The 19,854-nt window shown below is 40.1% G+C and overlaps 2 protein-coding genes across 2 annotated transcripts in view; one reads left to right on the plus strand and one right to left on the minus strand.

The window, feature by feature from the left end:
- Positions 1-7,717, minus strand: part of CDC123 (cell division cycle 123) — a 34,177-nt gene extending 26,460 nt beyond the window's left edge. The window contains exons 1-5 of the mRNA XM_030960620.1: positions 7,514-7,717; positions 5,636-5,707; positions 3,729-3,783; positions 2,913-2,945; positions 384-479 (exon numbers count right to left, since the gene is read on the minus strand). Of these exons, the coding sequence (XP_030816480.1) occupies positions 384-479; positions 2,913-2,945; positions 3,729-3,783; positions 5,636-5,707; positions 7,514-7,587 (330 nt within the window). The 5' untranslated portion in view covers positions 7,588-7,717. The remainder of the gene's footprint in view (positions 1-383; positions 480-2,912; positions 2,946-3,728; positions 3,784-5,635; positions 5,708-7,513) is intronic.
- On the plus strand, positions 7,673-19,854 carry NUDT5 (nudix hydrolase 5). Its single transcript, XM_030960621.1, has 10 exons — positions 7,673-7,813; positions 12,640-12,729; positions 14,734-14,801; positions 15,591-15,643; positions 16,284-16,391; positions 16,933-17,028; positions 18,011-18,112; positions 18,499-18,507; positions 19,231-19,284; positions 19,548-19,854. The coding sequence occupies exons 2-10, from the start codon at positions 12,667-12,669 to the stop codon at positions 19,655-19,657; spliced, it is 663 nt and encodes a 220-aa protein (XP_030816481.1). The 5' UTR covers positions 7,673-7,813; positions 12,640-12,666; the 3' UTR covers positions 19,658-19,854.

Consider the following 19,854-nt stretch of genomic DNA (forward strand, 5'->3'; position numbering starts at 1 on the left):
GTTTATTGCCTTTTTTTTTGCTTTTCATCTTTATACCAGGTAAAGGTTTCAACAAATATCCTGATCAAGAAGAGCCTGCCCATCACACAACATCTGTAACCAGGATATAGGTTTTAGATAGGAAAGTTAGTGCTGCCATGCATCAGTCTCCCTAAAAATGCACCATCACCACCTAGTGATAGACAAGATATCAGTGAAGAGGTGGATTCACATTTAAGGTAAAGTAACTAGTATCCAACCATTTCAGTGATAGTGCTGCCATGTATCAGTTTTAAAAAAACTTCTTCCTTCATCAGAATAACTAGTCTCCTCTTCTTTCCAAAGCATTGAGAGAAAACAAACACAAAATATTTGTTACAAGTTTTGGGAGCCAGCATTCTTACCCTTGGAGCGCTCCAGTTGAGTTTAGGAAAAACACTGCCACCCAAGGAACTTATTGCTTCCTGAACTTTAGCTGTGAACTCGGGAAATTCTGGTGCCTGAACAAAGAACAGCAGCAAAAATATAAATTTCTATACATTTAATAGAAGTGTAGCCATCTTCTAAACACTATTAGAAATATATATTGCGTTAGAAATAAGTCCAAAATCAGTATGAACCTTAGAAACATAGCGCACAATAAAATCATTTAAATAAATCACTTTATCAAATCTGTCATTTTTTCAATCAGAGAAAACTGAAAAAGCTCCCACCCAGTTGTCACTCTCATCACTAGCAAATATCATGGAACTTCAGGAGAAAACCCAAAACATCATAAGAGCCACCATGAAATCAGCAACAGCTGGCAAAAATACAAGTCAAATAACCAAACCTTAAATCCTTACCTGTTGGTTTATATCCTATGGTAGATTATTGTATACAAATAAGATCCAGTAATATTTAAACTTCTAAAGAGTGATTTTAGAATTAAATATATCTTTATAAATTCATAGGCAATTTGAGAGACAGCTGCTCATTTAGGCTCTAGTTTTATAAAATGTTAGTAATACTTTAATTAATCAGCTCTTCAATTAGGTCTTAAAGTAGTTGGTTAACAATATATTGATTCAAAATAGAGGACACACTGCAAAGGTTGGACTCAACAACCTTGCCTTGTAAAGAACATTGAAAATGTAAGATTGAGGTTAAAAAAACCCAACTCTTCAGGTTGCTCCAAACTCTACTCTGAATGTGGTGCTACAGAAAATAAACAGGTTGCTGACCTTTAAAATAATATGAAGGGATTTGAAGTATATGTCAAAGATTTTTCATATAACAGGATTTATAGCAAGAAGTACATAGGAACACGATTTCTGCCTATTCTGAAACTCAATTCAAAAGTAATTCCTAGGCTAAAGCTAACTGATGCCTCTAAAACAAGAAAACCCTCACAGCCATACAAGTGAATAAAAAAACCTCATACATGCTGGCATCTCCTCACTGCAGCTTCCCCAAATGCAAACATTTAGAAAAACCTTCTCACATTTTAGTGCAGTGACCTAGACTGAACTTCAAGCATTCTGAACCTTTCCTACATACATTACCTAGTCTCCATGGGAAACTACACTCGGAAAACTGAAACAACCACTTCTCTAATTTTATTTTTAGACTTTCAGTTGATTCTAGAAACTGCTCCTGCAAGAAGTAAAACTCTTCATCCACTGCATTCTGATCCAAGCTTCACTTGTTTTGACAGGAATCAGGAGTCCTACCATATATGTAATACCAGCACATACTAAGCCTCCTTGGGAAAATGTTCCAATGTGTTATTTGATTAACACAAGAAGATAAATATACACACAAGAGGGAAGTTCTACAACTGCATAAACAAGCTGGACTCCATCATTTCCTGAATTTTGAATGCCTGGCTTTGTAACCATTAATATTAATGCAAGTTATTCTAAAAACAGAATTTAGTGCCCCTCCACTTCCCTCATGAGGAAGCTGTAGACTTACCTAGATATACTAGAGTCATTTGCCCTGTGCTCTTCTGACAGGTAAATACCTCTTAATTATGTATTTCCTTATTGTGTTCTACATTATAACAGAATCTGACTCAAAACTCTGGTTTTACTTATTTAGCATCATCACCGTGAGCTTTGCAAACCATATGATGGATCCTAAAACCCTTGTTTTAAATTATTTACAATTAAGGGAATCTAGGTTATCAAAGGTTAGATATCTGAACTGAAGATTAATCAGTGTGCACAAATATATTAGTTTTAAACTCTAGGCTATAAATTCTGTGCTAGCAGAAGCACCACTCAAAGCAGGGTTGTGATTATATGGCACCCAATCCAACATGAGCAATTCCCACCCTGATGAACATTAGGGAGCTAAAGGACTGAAGTCACAGCATCGATGGCAGACAAGTGCCTTGAGTACTTTGACAGTGACAGGGCAACAGCAAATTAAAAAAAAAAGATGCAAGAAAAACATCAAGAAAACCTGGTTTGCATCCACTATGATCTTGATTCCATGTGCAAGGAAACCATAAAGACAGGAAAAGAAAAAAAAACACAATAGCGAGAGATGTACTTAGAAGAAATAATGGCACATCAAGAGAAAAGTTGTGAAGATTAAGCTGCAGGGGCTTGGTTTCTTCTGCATCCAGTCTGATTAAATAATTTGGAGATACTCAAAGTGGTGAAAATGAAAGAGCTATATTTAGAGCTGTACTGCAGTTCATTTCCTAGGGTCTAACAAGTGTATGATTGTCAGGGATGAAGAAAAGTGTTTTATTTTAGTTAAATAAAATTAAGCCAGCAAAACTTTTTGGAAGTTACAGACATCTACACTGCCATCCATCTAAAATGGTCTGAAAAATGTTAAATACAGCAAGAGATATCTCTAACCAGCAACAAGTTTGTATCACAAGGCTGCAGAAAGGAAAACTGCTGACAAACCCACACTGGGCTTTTACAGGACCTTACCTTAAGTGTTGTAGTGTTCTCATCATCTGACCACTGTTCAAAATAAGAACAAACCAAAGGTTACCAGCTTCCTAAGCCATCCTTTATAATTTATGAGAATATCAGAATTCATGCAGCCTCTTACAACATGGAGTTCAAATCATTACCCCAGCCAGCATAACCATCCTGCAATTATTTTGGCTGTTAAGTAAGACAGGAAAAACACTGTACACTCAGCAGAAGTACTACTCTAAAGTATTGATAAAAAAATACCTGTATATATTTCAAATTTGATTTATATTAGAAAGATGGGCATTTCAGAACTCAGTCTTCCCTATCTACAGCTTGTCTCCAGCTCCAGCATTTCCATCCTTAGACCCATGATCCATTAGCTTCACTTTTATTTCTTTTTCATCTCCTTTTTGTACCTTCTGTCACTTTGTAATTACAACATTTTTCAGTGTTTTTCCTCTAGAATGGCCTTCTGAGTTACTATGGCTTCAGAAACTTTCACTGTTTCTTGAAGTAACTACTCCAAATGTACTCCTAATTTTTCAGGGTATGAAACAGCATTAAGTTCAATTTCAACATTCCCCAATCATGATTACAAATGCAATTATCAAGATAAGAAAAATAAAATCTTCTGTGGAAGAGCATAGAAATATCTTAAACTTTCCCTGACTTCACAGAATAAGTGATCACATTTTTATGTTTTTCATGGCAACTACCACATGACAATTATTTCTGTGAAGGACTCTCCACGCCTATAATTATGCAGAAAAAGTTATAAACTCATCTTTTTCTCAAGAGACTTGACATTAATTTGCATTTTATGACCTGTATCTCCTCTGCATCATCGCTCCCCTCCTGAGCATGACTTGGCGGATCTTCTCTGAAAAGAAAAAAAACAAAACAGGAAAAAAAATAAGCACTGGAGTTTGACTTGACCATGTCCATTACATTTCCAGAGCATTTACAGCTCTTGATGTCAAAATGTTTTCATAAGAAGATTAAACCTCAAAACTCTGGCAGAGAAAAATCAGAGATGCCAATACTGAAAACCAAAGACCAAATAACTGGCATTAGGCCTAGGTCCTACTCTGAACACTTTGCTTCTTTCAAATCAGCAGATCACTTTTTGCTCTAAAACACCATAATTGAAGCTTTTTGACACCCTGCTCAGGATTCTTTTCCAACTTTACTGTACTCTGACACAAACTTTTTTTTTAAAATAAGTTCAATTTAAAATTTTGCCTCCATACTCCCTTTCCAAGTCAAAATTCATAAACGTTGAGTTTCAAATGTTGACCTGTGAATTTCTGGCTCTGAAAAGAAAATGTTCTCACATTCAGCACATAGACAAAAGAAGATCCTATGGAAAGTGGAGAGTGTAGCAAACAGGGCAAGGTCAAATGTATATCCCTGCCAAAAGTCAATTCTTAGACAAGCTGAGTCTCTGCAGTCCCTCAATGCACTTCCACAAGGACTAAACCATCAGTCTAGTTTTTGAGATCTAGAGGTCAGATAAGGGTGCACTGAAGGTCAGAAGCAATCTTGGTCTTGACTGCAAGAAGATCACATTCACTTATAGCTAAGGAAATTAAATTCAGTGAAAAAAACGGTTTCTAAAAGGAATTTTAACTGCAAACATCTTAAAAATGTAATTTAAGTCGATCATACAGCTGTCCATTACTCCACTGAAGACAGCAAAATTGTAAAACACAGCTGTTAAGTAAAACCTTCAATTTCAGCTTTTCTGAAGCTTATTAAAATAAACAGCTGCTGCTAAAGAAATTCCACAATTCTGCAGAAGCAGGTGACAATACTACCTCTGATCCAAAATAGTTTAAAAAACAATTCTAATTTTCTGAATATACTTTAATAAGAAAGACAATTTAGAAATTAAAAATTAAACCCTTTCATGTTTACAAGGAGTTCAAACAGCTTGAATTTTTATATAAATTGATAGCTGATAAATCAAATCAAGCTCCCTTTCACACACAGCCTCACTGGTTGCTCTGCAAGGGGCAAACTCCCAGTTAGGGAATCATGGAGTGAGGATTGATTTCTGACTTTGATCATTAACAAGATGCATGCAGCAACCATTCCACAAGGGAACCACACAGTGAGATCCTACACAGAAACAAAGAGCAAGGCCTGTGTTCTTACCAGCTGCTCCTGCTACCTCTCCATCTCATTCTTCTCCATCCAAAATCCTGGCATAGGTGTTCATACAGGACATTCAGCTTTGTCATATGCATGGATTACCCATATGCAAATAATTATATAAAATGTTACTAATTATTGAGTCTTTATGCAGCTTATTTTATTGAGAATTAAGCTCAGGTAATGTCACTTCACCCTTGGACTGGCATGGGACAGGTCAAGCCTGTGAATTGGACCCAACCAGATCCAAAGAAGCAAACACAAACCAGCAGCTGAGCATCCCAGAGACTGGTACTCTCCCCAAAGAAGGGTGGAGAAAAAAAATGAAAGGACTTTGTCCACTTGGTCTAGAAAGAATTGTAGTTCATGGATTTTAGGATCTGCTTCAGGCACCAGCAAATCCAGCTGTACTAACAACAGTCAGCCCTTTCACATGCTCACACAGTGTGAGGTTTACTGCAGTCACACTGGTCAAATTGAAAAACTCATTATGCTCAATACAATATGTATATACAAAGTGGTGCTGTGAATAAAAAATGGCATTAATACTTGGAAGCTGGGGAGAAAACACACTTTACCTTCCAGAAACAACCAGTGTTCCATCATCCAGCAAATACTCTTTCACATTCTCTGGCAGGGGAAGAATAACACTGGAAGAAATGTGAAAATCTCTTTAATACCTTATTGTTACTTGTTATAATAAAATCCTAGTGGAATAAAAGAATTTGTTTTTTTCATAGCCCATATCCCATCAACACTATGTTTTATCCTCTAACATTATGGAAGAAAATTCTCTTTCACCCATCTTATCCCTCACCCAAAAAACCATTGCCCATTTTCCCTCCATGGATGCATAGGACAAAAATTTTAGATTAAATACACAAAATGCCCCACTCCTTCATAGCTCTAAGAAATTCCAAGTAAAACTGTGTGCAGCTTGTGAGGAGACAACATGTTGCTCAAACTAAAGGTTTTCCTTCTGAAATCCAAATCAAAATATGCCATCCTAATGTTCCAAAAACGCAGGACTATCACTAAACTTACCAAAAATAAACACTAAGAAAGATAAAAGATCAAACGCTTTGATTACTAAAAGCACAATGTCAGCACTTTTTGATCCAGCAGGGCAGCTATCTCAACTTTCCTGAGCTACTGGTAGTTCTTGTAACCATCTCATGACCTGAAGCACTTTAGAAACTGCAGAATTTCCTACTGGCTTCCAGAAATACACACAAACACCAAGGTGGCCACTTGGGTTGGACCTATTCAGTCATAGTTTAAGTAGTAACAGCAGTGTGGGGAGCAGGATGTGGATAATGAGAACAGTGTGGATATCTTCTGATGCTCAGCATGGAGTCCCATCAGGAGAGCAGGGAGCACAGGGGTACCTGGCCTGCCCCGGGGCTTCCCAAAACACTCCCTTGGGATGTAGAGACAAGACCCCAGCTCCCTGGACTGCAGCTGATGGCTTAATCAATGCTTCATGACCTCCAGGCCAGCTCTGCCCCACGCAGGTCCCTCTATCTGACCCAACCCCACAGAATCCCAGAATGGGTCAGGTTTGAAAGGACCACAGGGCTCATCTGTTCTGACCTCCCTGCTCAAGCAGGGCCATCCCAGAGCACAGGGATGTGTCCAGACATTTCTGGAATATCTCCAGTGAGGGAGACTCCACAGCCTCTCTGCACAATCTGCTCCAGCGCTCGGTCACTGCACAGGACAGAAATTCTTCCTCATGTTCAGGTGGAACTTCCTGGGCATCAGTTTCTAATCTTTACCTTCTATTGCTGGGCACCACCAAGCAGAGCCTGCTCCATCCTTTGGAACCCCCTCTTTAGAGATTTATATTCATTAATGAAGTCCCCTCTCAGTCATCTCTTTTTCTTTCCAGTACCTGAGGGGAACTTGCAGGAAAGATGGAGCAAGATTATTTACAAGAGCTTGTAGTGACAGCACATGGGGGAATGGGTTCAAATTCAGAGAGAGTCAGTTCAGATAGAATTTCTTCCTAATATCTTTCTTGTGAGGGTGGTGAGGCCCTGGCACAGGCTGCCCAGAGAAGCTGTGGCTGCCCAAGGCCACGTTGGAAGGAGCTTGGAGCAACCTGGTCTAGAGAAGGGTGTCCTTGCCCATGGCAGGGGATTGGAACCAGAAGATCCTTAAGGTGCCTCCTAACCCACACCATTCTGTGCTCCCCGAGGCTGAACAGGCCCAGCACCCTCAGCTTTTCCAGTCCCTTAACACGCTCGGAGCCCTGCACTGGAGCTGTTCCAGGATCTCCATGTCCCTCCTGCTCTGAGGAGCCCAGAAGCGGACATGACACGACACTCCAGGTGAGTCTCGGCAGGGCTGAGGGGAGGAACAGGACACCCTTCCTCGCCTCACACTCCTCCCCACACGCTCCCCTAATGCCCGCACCGCCTCTCCCAGCCCCCGCCGCCCCTCACCGCCCACACCTGCGGATGGTGACTGCCTTGAAGAGCGGGTACCACACGGAGAACTGGCAGTGCGCCACCTGCTCCTTCTTCATCCTCCTCTTCCTCCTCCTGAGGGCGGCCGCTCCCGGAAGCTCCCGCTCCGCCCGGAACCTCCCGCGCAGCTCCGGGCGCCGCCCGGCGCCATCGCCGGCGCACAGGGCCCGGCCCCGCCCCTCGCCTCAGCGCTGCCCGGAGCCGGCGGCGCCCCGAGCGTCCCGCAGCGCTGCCTTCGCTCTGCCCTGCCCGAGCCCAGGAATGGCTGAGTAACGCCTTATCCTTGTAGGTTCTGCTGTCCTCCCTGTGCCCGCGTGTGCCCTGCATGGAGCTGTTTCATAGATGTTAAGGAGCTGGAAGGGATCTTAAAGATCATCCAGTTCCAATGACCCCCTGCCACGGGCAGGGACGCCTCCCATGAGACCGGGTTGCTCAAGGCTTTATCCGACCTGACATCCACGGCTCCCTGGGCAATTTGTTCTGGTGTCTCACCACCCTCACAGTAAAGGATTTCTGCCTAATATCTCACCTAAATTTCCCCTCTTTCAATTTGTACCCATGACCCCTTGTTCTATCACTGCAGTTGTGATGAACAGACCCTCTCCAGCTCCCCTGTAGCTCCTTCAGGTGCGGGAAGGTCCTCTGAAGTCTCCACACAACCTTCTCCAGTTTTCCCAGCCCGTCTTTGCAGGGGAGGTGTTCAGTCCTTTTATCAACTTCATGGCCTTCTCTGGGCTTGCTCTGACAGTTCCATGTCCTTGCAGTGTTTGGGACACAGAACTGTGCTCAGGGCTCCAGGTGGGCCCTCACAAGGGCAGGGGAGAGGGGCAGAACCTTTGGATGCAGCCGTGGGCTGTGAGCTCACACTGTCAGCTCATGTTAAAATTTTTATCAACCACTATTTCGTTTTGCTCAGTCCCAAGTCAAGCATTAACCGAGTAGTATAGGGGATATTTAAGCCCCGTGGTTTAGCTGTTGTGTCCCCTGCGTGGTGTTGTTTCCATGCCATGTTTCCTCCTGTGCTCTCCCATCTGCAGTCTGGGGATGTCTCCCCTGTAGCCATGATATTTTCTGAAAAATCCTTTCCTTAGGATTTTTCCTCCTGAGAAGCTGAGAGGCTTCAGGAACAAAATGTAAACAATTATTATCTGCTGCTGTGGAATGCAACAGGTGGATCTGTGATTGGCTCATGTGGTTGTTGCTAATTAATGGCCAATCACAGTCAGCTGGCTCAGACTGTCTGTCTGAGACACAAGCTTTTGTTATCATTCTTTCTTTTTCTATTCTTAGCTAGCCTTCTGATGAAATCCTTTCTTCTATTCTTTTAGTATAGTTTTAATATAATATATATCATAAAATAATAAATCAAGACTTCTGAAACATGGAGTCAGATCCTCGTCTCTTGCTCGGACCCCTGTGAACACTGTCAGACTCCCCAGCTGTGTGACACCTCAGCTGTTGGGAAGTTTGATAACACCATGGAGCTGCCTCTCACCCTCTTCTGCTTCCGGGAGATAATCCTTGTTTGCTTTGCAGTTACTTGCCCATGTTTTATTTGGCACTCAGTGGGTCATCCATGCTTCTAGATACCATGATAAAAATGAAATGTTGTCCCCCTACTTTTCTCCCTCCCCTCAACTTAATTGCTACTTAATTGATTTTTTTTTCTAGAATCATAGCATTAAAGTGCAAGTAACAAGTTTAAAGTGCCTTAGGAGTTTTTAATGATGTTTATCTTCAGCTTAGATATCTCAGAGTGCTGTTGGTTAAATCGTGCATAAAATGTTGTCAGTGTCTCTTTTGCACATTCTTTATAGGAAAATCTGTATTTTGTTTGACCTTGACCTTGAATTTGCCATGGGACCCCCATTGCTGAGCTTCCATTAGATCTGGTTGCTGTCAGCTAGAATGTGTGTTTGGATCAGAGAATGTCTTCTGGAAAGTGATTTAGGAAAGCTAATCCATCTGTCTAAGTATTAATATTGAAGCATAGTTCTGATATCTTGACTTCTCTCTCCAGCTGCTTCACAGACCTTGGCTGGCTTAAGATTTTAACTGCTGAGAAAAATAATTTGGAAACTGTAGAATGGCTGAATGCTGCCTTGAAAGGAAGCCACTCCATAAAGAAATAAGCAATGGGAATAAAGTTTCATGTTTTATAAATGGCATGGCTTTTTCAGGACAGAATTTGACCCCAGTTTGAAATAAATGGAAGAGGTAGCATGATTTGCCAGCAGTACACTCTAACATTGGGCACAAAAACTACCAAAGTAGAAAACATTTATTTTTCCCCATAATTCATCGTTTGAGTGCTGTTGATTCATGTTAAGGCAGCTGATAAATGTGGGCACTTTGACATATTCTTAAGATTGCACTTATAACAATTAAAAATGTCTATTCTTAGAGCTCATGTAATCCTAAATCAGGTAGCCAGGCTGCTGTATCAGCTGTGTTGAATTTTTAACTCAGATGAACTCATATTTATATGCAGAGTGAATTTTATGAGGTAGAAGAACTGCAAGACAAGGCATGTTTTGAAAGCTAAGTAGGCCTTTACAAACCTCACATTTTAGTGTTAAATTTAATTTTCAGTTGCAGCTAATTTTGTTTATGAACAGGAGACGTTGCCATCCTTGACAGCATGACTAACATGAGATGCCAGAATTGCAGCCTTCATTTTACCAAACAGTATTTCAGCTTTCTAACAGCAGAAATTCTCACTTTTGTACTGCCAACTGAATCTGGACAAAAATACTGTTTTGGTGGAACTTCTAAAAATGTCACTATACGTAGAGTTACTGCACCCACTTGTGGAGGAGACCCAAACTACAGAAGCTGGGCTAGATCAGCATTCCCCTCTCTTTGAGGTGTTCACCCATTTTAGGTTTTAGTGATCATTCAAACCGCTGAAACTGTGTATTTTTGATGTTGTTATTATAAGTATCAAGTCACTGCTGAATCTTTCAGGAGAGAACAAACTGTTTTGAAAGCAGGTTCTGCCATGAGATGAGGTTCTAGTATTTTTTTTCATGATACAGCTGTGCTAATCCACATTTGAGAAAGATACACTGGTATTTGTGCAGAAGGATTGGGGTGATCAATGGAACAGGATTTCCTGTGAGAGGAGAGTAAAAGAGGAAGACTTAGCCCAATCCAAAGCCAACTTTAACAAGGCTATGGTTCACTCTCTACTCCTTTGATATATTTATATTGACAATACAAAAGGTTATAATTCATTCCAGATGCAGGAGGTGAATTTGCTGTAGCTGGGGATGTAAGGTTTTTGTGTTTTTAAAGACATCACACAGAGCCTCCTTTGACTGTTTCTCCTGGGCTGTGCTTCTTTGGCCTGTGTTTGGTGGAAAGCTTGATCTTGTGTTTGAGAGTCACAGCATGAGACCATGGCCCTTGTCCAGATAAAACTCTTCGATCCTAAGAGAAGGGAGTTCCAAACATTGGAACAGCTGATTGAACTGAAGTGGGGTAGAAACTGGAACACAAGCAAATGAGCAGTTTGTGTTACAAATAGTGGTAAGGTAGATAATAAAACTGTAGTTTTGAAAATAATCTTCATTGCCTTAAAAGAGTATTATAGAACTTTTTTTTTTACTTTTTTTTTTTTTTTTTTTTTTGTGAAGGAACAGAATTGGGTTTAACAGGTTAGGGTTTCTTTTCAAGACTTATGTTACATAAAACCAGTCTTCACATTTGACTTTTATCACCAACTTCACCCAAAACCACTTCCTTAAGAATTAAGAGAGAGCCTGCCCAGTGTACAGACCAAGGAAATGGATTAATGTACTTCAGTTTTACTCCTGCTGATAAACAGAAATATTTAGTCCTACCTGTTCCTTTTAACTACTTACTGCAAGCACATGTCAATGCAGTACATAAGAAAGCTGATTGTTGCTCTTTCATGTTTCACTAGTGTGCAACAGATGTTACCACAAAAGGGATAAAGATGAAGCAAGAAATGAAAGTGCTGAAGTTGAGTGTGACAGAGATGCTTTTCTCATACTTTGCTACTGTTCTTTGCTAGACACCACACAGAGCCTTATTAATCCATAGCTGAAGTCATGGAAAGGTTCTTTTTGACTTTTTGGAAAGATTATGACCGTCAATGCTATGGATGATTGAGATCTTTAAGATTATCTCATCTCATCTCTCCTGGTGTTTAAACTGATTTGTTTCTTTTCACTGGCTTTTGCTTATGATTCATGATTATTTTCAGGACTTCAGTATTAAGTTCATATCAGAGATGGTTTCCCTGGTATAAGTTTCTGTGCTGAAAGTGCCCTGTAGTTCCACAGTGACACAGGGTCAGTCTCTAATACATTTTTTTTCCTGCTGCCTGCTGTGTTTTTAGGCTGGAACTGGATGGGGGAGTGCATAATCTCATTTTCCTGGAGATGCAGGCTGAGGCACAAGCTGCAGGTGCAGAGCCTTGCTTTGGGCACTTTTTTAATGAAAATGCTGCCTTTTGCATGGTGTTGGGTACATAATTCCCAATAAGAGACTGACATGTCATGGTCACACCATCACACCAGCCCCATGTGCTGCCCCATGTTTTTTGACCTTGTTTTTAGTGGAAGGATTGAGTCATTTACGTGTTTATTTGTGGTGTAAGCTGGAGGTAGGTTCTAGTTCTTATTTTTAATAGCAGAAAGTTTTATCACTGAAGTCCTCTTGGTATAAGGGGTTTTTTTGACTTTCACAGTGGAGTGCACAGTCCTGTTGTCCAGACACTGTTGACAGAGCATTTCACCCAGATCAGAATGAAACTATTTGAAATGGATTATTATCTGTATATGTCTCTGACATTTGAAGACACTTAATTAAGTGTCTTCAGCTGGCATAGCTACCTGACAGCTGATAGGGCTGTTAAAATTATACAAATCAGGGATTTGACCCAAATTTACATTTCTCCTTTGAATTATTTGGCTCTGAAATCACTGGGTGGAGCTGAAAACATGAACTGAACTTGCTATCGCACGTCCCTGACTTTTTCCAACAAGCTATATTTGTTAATTTACGGTGCAGAAATGAACCTTTTAACTTTACACTGAAAGCAAATATTGATTTTTTTTCTTATATATCTGGACTTTGCACAGGAGGGGAAAAACCTGACATTGCTGAAAATGGCAGCTGAGACATCCACAGAAGTTGTAAAACCAGCAAAACAATCCGTCCTTAAGGAAGAGGTACCGCATGCTTGGGTTGGGCACTATTTTGTTGTTAAATAACGATTATTTGTGAGTTTGTGAGTGCAGAGTACAAAATGCTAGAGAGGCTGGATGTTCATAAAAACCTGTTCAATAGACAAAAAATTTCTTCCTGATTGTCAGAGAGTTTAACAGATGTGACATTCCTCTTTATTGAAATAATTATACAAATTGTCACTGAGGAGAGAGAAATCTAGAGTGTTGCATTATTTTAAGCTGCTTCTCTTTTTTTTTCAGATTTTATATCTGTTTCTTGTATTGTGTCTTCAGGAGGTTTTTCAGTGTTCAGAAATAATGCTGATATTTCTGAGAGACTTTACAAATTGGTGGGTTATGAAATGCAGCAACAATTGTCTCTTTCAAACAGTTTTCTGTTTCTTTAAGGTGGCAAACCACCAAGGGTTGCTTTAACATTTAGGATTGTACCACGCTTTATGTTTGCTGAAAAGATTTGAATTTAGATAATTGCTGTTTCAAAGACATCAGTAAGGAAGTAGTAAGAATAATACCAGTCCTAAGAAAGGATTCTGGAGGCACTTCATTCTTATTAGAAGCCCTTTCACCCTAAACTGCCTATATTTGTTTCTGTTCCCTTTAAATGAAATCTTAAAAGTTAATCTTTGGTGTTAAGGCAGGTTTGGCAGTGTGCTGCTCTTGCTATAACACAAATGTGGTTTCTTTTATTTGTTCTTCATGGACTGAACACACTCTTGTAGTTTATTCCGGTTTCATGGCACAAGGAAGGAAGAGATTTGTTTGCATTATGTCTTTTCTCTTAGGCATTTTTTGAATATGAATATTTCACAAGCATAAAGGACTTAATTTTTGTGATCTTTTTGGGTTTTCAATTAAGAGCTGGGTATTTTGCAGGCAGCATTTTCATTTTATCCTCTTTTGGTTTGGTTTTGTATAGGTTTTTTTATGATTTTTTGTTTGGTTTGTTGTTTGGGTTTTTTTAAATTTTTCTTAGTTATTCTCTTTTTTTAAACAATGTGCTCTTTGATATCACTGGAAATTTATAATTAGATCTTACATATTTTAAACTATTTACTTACTTTTTTCGATCATTTTTTGGGCTTAATACAGAGAAGTATTTACCTTCCTTCTGCCAGTGGCTTTTGTATCAGAAGTGGTTCTGTAACTGTGCAGTAAGAATGTGGCGTGATGCTGGAATGTCTTCCATGAAAGTGGGAGCTGATCTTACTTCATTCTTCCTTTTTCTGGGAAGGCACATTCAGGCTGGTATAAGCAGATGTTTTTTGCCCATCAAAGTAATAGACAAAAAAATAAAAATAACTCATTTTAAAGCAAGTTACAGTAAAAGAAGCAAACTGCTAGGCTGATATCTAGGGATTTTTCTCTTTTAAATGAATTACATAAAAGATGAGGAAACATAGGGAAAATAAACTCACTTAGCCCAGAAAAGGCATTTGGTCATAGTATTAATGTCAAGCACTCACTCAGCAGCTCTCAGAACCCTAAAGGGACAGATATGTGTCACTCTTACAGCTGCAGAATACAGCAGATACACAAGGACAAGAAAAGTTTCAGGGTAGCTTGGTTTTCAGTCTTGCATGCTCAGCTTTTGGGCTGTGCCCTCTGCTATGGAGGCACTCGTGAGCAGCAGTGTATTTAAAGTCTCTGGGCTGCACAGAGACTCTTTTGCAGCTGATATATTACCCTTGCAAAATCCTACTAAAAAATGAGGACTTTGCAGTACATAAAATCCCGCTGAGTTCATCAAAACTTGGTTATAAAACTCATGTTAAGAAAAGCTACTGTCTTGGGGTTATATTTTTATTCATATTCAAGAATTTAGAGTAATTTTTTTTCTGTATTAGCAGCAGGAATGCTGTTGCATATTCCTGCATGTGGCGTGATGCTGAAATTTGTCTTCAAAAAAACCTAAAAAAGTTGTGTTGTTTCTCCCAATTCTTTGAGATTGATTTTATAATGTATTTAACAAAGACTTCTTTATTTTAGGTAATTGTAGAAAGACAATGGTTGAAGCTTTCAGAAACAACTTACACTGATCCCTTTGGGAAAACCAGGTAATTGCCTCTCTGCTATTCCAGATTTCCAATTGCACAGACTGGGCCCAGGCTAGAGAGCGTGAGCATTAGCAAACACATCACACAAGATGACAGGTTTGTGAGGTTTCTTCAGAGTTCCTGCTGTTCAGAGGAGAGAATCTTACTCTGGCAGATGTGCAAGCATTGGGATTGAATTTGGCTCCTAAATCCTCTTGGGCACATTGGACTTGGATTGTGCTGCATTTCCAGTTCTTTGGAAAGATTTTACAGAGAAGCAAGTTCCAGCTGTGCAACTACTCTGTGACAATCAGACTCCATCCTGTGGCTTTTCTGGTTCTTCATTATGGGCTCCTTTTTCCCTGCTGGTGGAGCAGGATCCTGCATATTATTGACAAATTAGTGTCCTCTTGTATGTTATCATTTCTGTCCAGTTCTTTTGTACTCTTTAGTTTTGCTGTGTTTCTGTAGGTGTTACAAACATGGCTTTAGTTCCCTCCCCTTAATGTGTTAGATTCTGTACTGATTGCTCTCTCTAGTGCCTCCCACTTCAATAGCAGTGTCCTCTTAAAATTAGCAAGATTGGATTTTTTGTGTAACTAAAATTAACTATTTTCTCTCTCGCCCTTAAGTAGGCAAAAGAAAATTATACCATAGACATTTTATAGTGCCAGTGTATGACAGGGCCTGCCTGTGGCCTGCTGCTTCTTACAAGACCTCACTGTGTGGTGGTACATTTTGCTTTAAGTGAAAGTAGCAAGGGTAGAAGATGATTTATGTATTCATTTGTTCTTTTCTCTGTTTAAACAGAACTTGGGAAACTGTAAAGCGTACTGGTAACAAAAAGGGAGTTACAGCTGATGGTAAGAATTGGTGGCTTTTTCTGTTTCCATTTTTTTTCCTGTGAAAATCCTTCTGATAAGCTGACAATGCAGATTTTGAGCTGATCTGTTCCTGAATGAGTGAGGATGTGGAACAGGTGGCTTGGCAGAGCTGGCTATACCCTGAGCTAGTGAAAGGCTTACTGAAGTGCTGAAGAATCAGAACCTTACTGGTGGGAGTGCTTTCCCAAGGTCCCTGTGTTCATTTTAAAATGATGGAGCACTTCCTAAGACATCAGGGGTGCTCTGACACAGAGTAGCTCTCAAACTGGTGATTTGGTCTGCTGTTAGGGGCCAAGGGGCTCTTTGGGACATGATTTAGAAATGGAGAGTAGAGAATTCCCTACAGAGGCTTTCAAGCAATTTTTGTAGGCAGGAGAGCCCTTCCCTGAGGCTCAGTCTTGCTTGGTTTGTGTGCCTCTGGCTTGCTGGGGAGCTTTGAAGTTCTCTCACCGTGCATGTTATAAAGAGCTTTAATTCATCATTCAGGATTCTGGAGCAGGCATCCAAACATTTAATGCTCAGAGTACAGTGTGTGTGTTCCTTTCCAGATCTGGCACTAAAATCTCACTTCATGCTATGCTCACATTCCATGTCCTTGTGTCTCCCATGGCTGTGATAGGTGTAGCAGTGATAGCAGTGCTGCAGAGAACCCTGCACTATGACTGCATTGTCCTGGTGAAACAGTTCAGGCCCCCAATCAATGGCTACTGCTTGGAATTTCCTGCAGGTAAGTGGCTGAAACATTGGGATGAGTCACATATGGTTCAGTGTGTTTAGATGTGCTTGGAGTGTCAGTCTTTATGTATTTTATAGGTTTGACTTGAGGATCTCCAAGATCTTTTCCAGCTTAGTTGATTCTGTGATCTTAATGAAGCTCTAGCTGGAAAACCGTGCAGAGCTCAACATGCTATTCCAAAATAGGAATATCTGATAATGAAAAAACAAAATAAGCTTGTTTTAGCAGATTGGAAAAAATTCCCTCCACTTCTACTTTCTCTAAGAGTCAAAGCATTTGGCTTCTTTCCCTCATGAGAATATTAATGCCATTTTTTGGAGAAGGCATCATGATTCTGTAGATAATTGGTTAAGGATGTGGGCAGCAGCATAATGAATCCAGAGATTGGAATCCTTCCTAACACTTATCCCTCTGTAAAGACAGAGTAGTGAGGATGTTTTTCCTCTTCCAGAAAGCTTGATTAGATCTCAGGATGGATGTTGCAGTTAAGTGGGAAGCTTTTAATTGTTTTTGTGTGTTATGTATCTCCCAGGCCTCATTGAGGAAAACGAGTCAGCAGAAAGTGCTGCGCTTCGAGAGCTGAAGGAAGAGACTGGGTACAAGGGGGAAGTCATTGAATGTACTCCAGGTCTTTGCTTTTTTAAAATTTTTTCCTACTAAAGCTAATTCTGTCTTGATGGCTACTCTAAATGTCTGGAATGCTCTAAACCAAAGGGAAAGCCTATGCAGATTAGCAGGGTAGCATGTAAAAGTGAAACTTTGATTCTTGATGTGAATCAGTTGCTGAACTTCAGTCTGAAGTAAGTTTGATGTCTGTAGGGAGCAAATTGCTATTAATTAAGATCCTTCACACAAAACCCAATTCTTCAAGCTGTGATTTGGCATTTTAATGTAAAGGTCTAAATTGCTGGACTTCTGTGAACAGCATCTGTGAACTTAGAAAAAAAAAGCTGTATGATGCAGAGGTCACCCTTGTGTCAGCTGTGGGGAGGTGACAGTACTTGTGGGAGGTGACAGTACTTGTGGGGAGGTGACAGTACTCGAGTTCTCCAGCTGGAAAGGAGAAAGGAGAGTAACTGGAGTAAATTCAGAGATCCTTTGGAACACGATTGTTCCAATCCTATGCTTCCTACATAAGATAAAATGAAGGCAAAATGAGGATCATAAATCAAGCTTGAGAAGGTAGGTGAGGCAACTTAGGATTTTGAGGAAATGTCATTGCAGTTGAGTCTTGTCTCTCAGTTATTGGGTACAACTGCATGCTGGGGATTGGGAGAGGCTGGAGACAGGTGATGGCAAAATTACACTCCAACAGGCTGAGGAAGTCTGTAAGGGATAGTTCACAGTAATTCTTTAGTCTATGGAATGGAAAGTAAATTTGGCTGTGAAAACAAGTCTCCCCAGGGATCTGTAAAAGAGCTGAGAGTTACAGAAACATTACCTCTAAGAATTTGTGAAGACAAAGTTTTCACTACTCTTACAGCACAAACGTCTGCCAAATATATATTCTCCTATTGTATCAGATACATTTCTGTGAAAGCTTTTGTTAAAATGTCAAGGTGCCTGATTCCTGCTCTGAAAAATGAACCTCTCCATGTGCTTGTTGGCAGCTCTGTGCTTGGACCCAGGAATATCAAACAGCACAACACACATCGTGAGTGTCATCATTAATGGAGATGAGGCTGAGAACACGAGACCGAAGCAAAACCTTGGTGAGTTTTGAAAATGTTGAGAAGATAACAAAACAATGGGTTGAAAACAATTAACTCCACCACTTCATCTCTTCTGTCCTAGCTGATTTGGGTACTGCACATACTTCCAATCACATCCTGCAGTCTAGATGAGTGTGTCTCTGCTAAATCCACTGGGGAAGCCCAGATGTGAAGTGTCAGCTTTTGGCATACTCAGAATAAAACATTTCAGTGCCAAATTTCAGTGAGGGCCATAAGCACTTGTGAACCTAGATACTGCTCTCAGTTGTAGCTTTACTCTGGAGGTAATTGCAGTGTCACTCACAGTCAGTTAGCCATCAAATGCTTTTTAATTATAAACTCTGGTGTATTTCAACCCCTTAACCCACTACTCTTTTCACTTGCAGATGATGGAGGTACGTAATGTGACTGTGATCTCATTGACAAGAAGGTCATGATTCTTCGTATGGCAAGTTTTACTTAGAAAAAGTCAGTTAAAACTGGTTTTTATTTGTGCTTGGGTAATCTCCTGAGCCTAATCAAATGTGCCTGAGGTTGACTTTGGCCTAGATGCAAATCCCTGTGGGTCATTATTACGTCAATTATCTTTCCCAGTACCGCACCTATAGCACCAGTATTTCAGGAAATACAAATTACTGCCCCCCCAAGAGCTGTAGGTCAAGCCCTGAAGACAAGTAATTCAGAGACTCAGGGGAGGGGTAAACCAGCATAAATTCATCATTAACAAACCCTTTGAGATGGTTTGGTCTTGAAATGCATCTCCAATTCATTCCTGTACCAGGAGAAGCCAAACAGTTTTCTTCAACAGTGTATTTTTCATTCTCAAAAGGGAGATTTCTCTTTTAGGAATTCTTATCCTTCTAGCTACCAGCTACACTTTTTTCCCCAATTGTTTTTCCAGCTTTTTTCTGTCAAACATGTTTTTTAGTGAGCCCAGTCACTGCCTGTCCCCATTTAATTGATCTTTTTTTGATATATCAAAACTCACAACTTTTGGGTGGTGATGAGCATTAAATCAGTTTCTTTCCCCTTCTAAATTGAAAGAAACAGAAGACAGAGTTAAGTTTCTTTACTGTTCACTAATTTAAGGATGTGTAAACCTTTTCCTTCTCTCCTAGAATTTGTGGAAGTTGTTTCACTTCCAAAGAATGACCTACTGCAAAGGATTGATGGTAAGAGCTTTCTGACACATTAAATGCACTAACATGAACTTCAGGTATCCCTTCTCAGGGCTCCTCGTGTCATTTCTCACCCTAGAATACATTATGTTATGTGTTAAGCAAAAAGCTGTGAGAGACTGGCCAGGTATGTGAGCTAGTGAGATCAGGAGGAGTTTGCAGTGTCTGGAATGCTACACATCTTCATTTTAGCAAGGACTTACATTTCTGTAAAGGTTTTAACAGCATCTTTTTTTTTTTTTTTTTTTGATTTTCAGAACTGGTAGCAGAGGAACAGCTGGCAGTAGATGCCAGGGTTTACACTTACGCGTTGGCTCTGAAGCGCGCAGAGGAAAAACCGCTCCAAGTTCCTTTCATGAAGTTCTAGAACTGGACGATGAGAAATTGAATTCAAAACTGCCCAAGCTGAATGGCTTAGAAGTATAACTCTTCTTCTAATCAAGGTAATTTGCTTTACTTGTAGAGCAAGAAAAGTGTTTGTAGTAATGATTCTGGTATTTTTATTTCGAATTATGTAACTGACAAAAAACATTTCTTCTAACTGCTCTGTCAAGCCTTGACAGA

This window comes from Camarhynchus parvulus, chromosome 1A (assembly GCF_901933205.1).
Source record: "Camarhynchus parvulus chromosome 1A, STF_HiC, whole genome shotgun sequence".
Classification (NCBI taxonomy): domain Eukaryota; kingdom Metazoa; phylum Chordata; class Aves; order Passeriformes; family Thraupidae; genus Camarhynchus; species Camarhynchus parvulus.